Source organism: Palaemon carinicauda, chromosome 16 (genome assembly GCF_036898095.1).
Source record: "Palaemon carinicauda isolate YSFRI2023 chromosome 16, ASM3689809v2, whole genome shotgun sequence".
Taxonomy (NCBI): domain Eukaryota; kingdom Metazoa; phylum Arthropoda; class Malacostraca; order Decapoda; family Palaemonidae; genus Palaemon; species Palaemon carinicauda.
This window is the reverse complement of record NC_090740.1, coordinates 89899197-89901696: the sequence shown is the minus strand read 5'-3', so window position 1 is coordinate 89901696 and position 2500 is coordinate 89899197. Positions and strand designations below refer to the sequence as shown.

At 37.3% G+C, this 2500-nt stretch overlaps 1 protein-coding gene across 1 annotated transcript; it reads right to left on the bottom strand.

Moving 5' to 3' along the window:
* Nucleotides 1–1839: 1839 nt before the first annotated feature.
* LOC137655415 (uncharacterized) lies at nucleotides 1840–2211 on the bottom strand. Its single transcript, XM_068389309.1, has one exon. It carries the CDS (start codon nucleotides 2209–2211, stop codon nucleotides 1840–1842), a length of 372 nt encoding a protein of 123 aa, XP_068245410.1.
* Nucleotides 2212–2500: the final 289 nt, after the last annotated feature.

Sequence of the window (2500 nt, the reverse complement as noted above, 5' to 3'; positions counted from 1 at the left end):
GTTTTCTTATTCAATACAATTTAATGTTAGCTGTGTTAGTGCATTCGAAAAATTAATTAGTATATAGTCTCAGTGTTTTTTTACTGTTATTTCTCTCATACACATGAAGGGGGAATTCTTGATGGTTAAACTGGGTGCAGGGGATAATGTCAGATAAAAAGGTTGGGAATCGCTGCTCTAAATGTTAATCTCTTATTGAAATCTACATAAAAGTAACTGATAAACTTTCATGTTTTGGATCATATGAGGTAATCAAACAATTAAGCCTGAATAAATACACCTCACTTCCATCACCTAAATCTCACAGAGCCAGAAACAAAATTTTATATAATACCAGCACGTAAAACAACACAATACATTTGAAATAACCTTCAAAGTTTCATTAAGGTTTGAACACATTATACATGATATATGATTGGTAAAAGATTATTCACTTTCAGAGGACATACACTCGAGCCACTTAAAGAGAGAGGATGTTGTCCCTTTCACAGGGACAGGCTGGATCTGTTCTGCTGCTATACATTCCTCGGGGCGTATATATATATATATATATATATATATATATATATATATATATATATATATATATATATATATATATATATATATATATATATATATATATATATATATATATATATATACATATATATATATATATATATATATATATTGACATAATTATTCTTGATCCTTCTAGAAGCTTGGGGGAAATGCCTAGTGGTGTAAAGGTGCCAACTGTATCTATCGAACAGTAGATCTAACCCTCTCTCAGCTAGCACCGCCCACCTCCGTCCTCGGAACAATAAAAAAAAATAAAGAACTAATTCAGGGGGTTCCTAGAATATTCCAAACATTTGGAAACATAACATTTCCGTAATCTCTGACAAATATGACGCAATACCTCATGAAAAAATAAAGATTACATAAGCCCTCGTTTCCTACCTTGTTTTTTTTGTACAGCACACTTAAACGAGATTGAATAAGACTTTGTAACAAAATAGGTGAAATAGAAAGTAAATTCCTAAAAATAACCCAACATGAATGACGAAAGTCTTGTGTAATTTACATACAAGTACTTAAGCCTACAAGAGAAGAACTCATCTTACGGGATTCATAAGATAGCTCCCCTCCCAACCAAAAAAAAAAAGATTATTCATTCAGGGCCTGAATCAACCGATTCAGATCCAGATAAATAATCTGCTAACACTTTACCTTTACATGATATAACCCTGGACTGGTAAACGTGTAGTGTATACGCTGCCGCCTATATGCGCAAAATCACTTTTTCACTTCAGATCCAGAGCAGAAATTTACCCAGCACCAGTTAGTTAGACCAGAAATACAGCTGAAGGAACAACTGCCATTGTCCTCTCTCTCGCCTTTTTTGGAAATCGCCAGTTTTGTTTTTCCTGGTAGCGTATACACTACTCGTTTACCTGGTGAGTGACTGTGATAAATTTTCACAAATTTTACATTATTAATTACAAAATGTTTATTTTTGTGAATAGTGTTTTGATACTTATAGTGAACGTTGATAAAGGATTTGAGAACATGATGCTGATAATATATTGGATGTAGGATTACCATCTTTAGTTTAATTTAGCCAATCTTAGTAATGTTTTTTTTTCTCTTTTTTTCAGTTTCAATCATGGCACGCAGAAATCTTCCTGAAGAGGAGATCTTGATGAGATTGTTCAGCACTGATGACCTTGGAAGCAATACAGAGGCTGATGATGACAAAAGAGAGGTAGATAGTATGCGTGAGGACGATTATGACATGGAAAATGAGAACAACTTTCCAGCGAAGATTGCCGATCCTCCTCAAGAAATTTCTGTCTAACCATCAGCTTGTTTGGCATTTGACGAACCACCTGCAGTGCACTCCATTCCATTTGCAGTGCGTTTTTCTTGGTCAGCGGTGCCTTCTTTTTCAGCAGCGCCTTTTCCTTTGTCAGCAGTGCCTTCCTCTTTGTCAGCAGTGCCTTTTTCGTCAGCAGTGCCTTTTCCTTTGTCAGCAGTGCCTTCTTCTTCGTCAGCAGTGAAATTCCCTTTGTCAGCTGTGCCTTCTTCGTCTGCAGCGCCTTTCATTTTGTCAGCAGTGCCTTTTTCGTCAGCAGTGCCTTCTTCTTCGTCAGCAATGCCTTCTTCGTCAGCAGTGCCTTTCATTTTGTCAGCATTACCTTCCCCTTTGTCACCAGTGCCTTCCATTTAGTCAGCAGTGCCTTCCCCTTCGTCAGCAGTGCCTTCGACTTCTTCAGCATCTCCTTCAGAAATGATAAGCCTTTCAGAAGAGAGAGGTCGGAAGAGGAAAAGGTTGTAGCTCCATCCTGAACTTGGAGAGCCCATCAAGAAGCTTGCCCAGAAAGTTCTGCCTGCTAAGGACAAGACCGTAAGGTACAGTGGCCCAAATCCTCGTTTGCCCAGTATTGTGAAGACATCCATAGAAAAAGGTGCTCCCACCATTGTTACTGAAAGTTTTATCTCTGTGAGTGATATG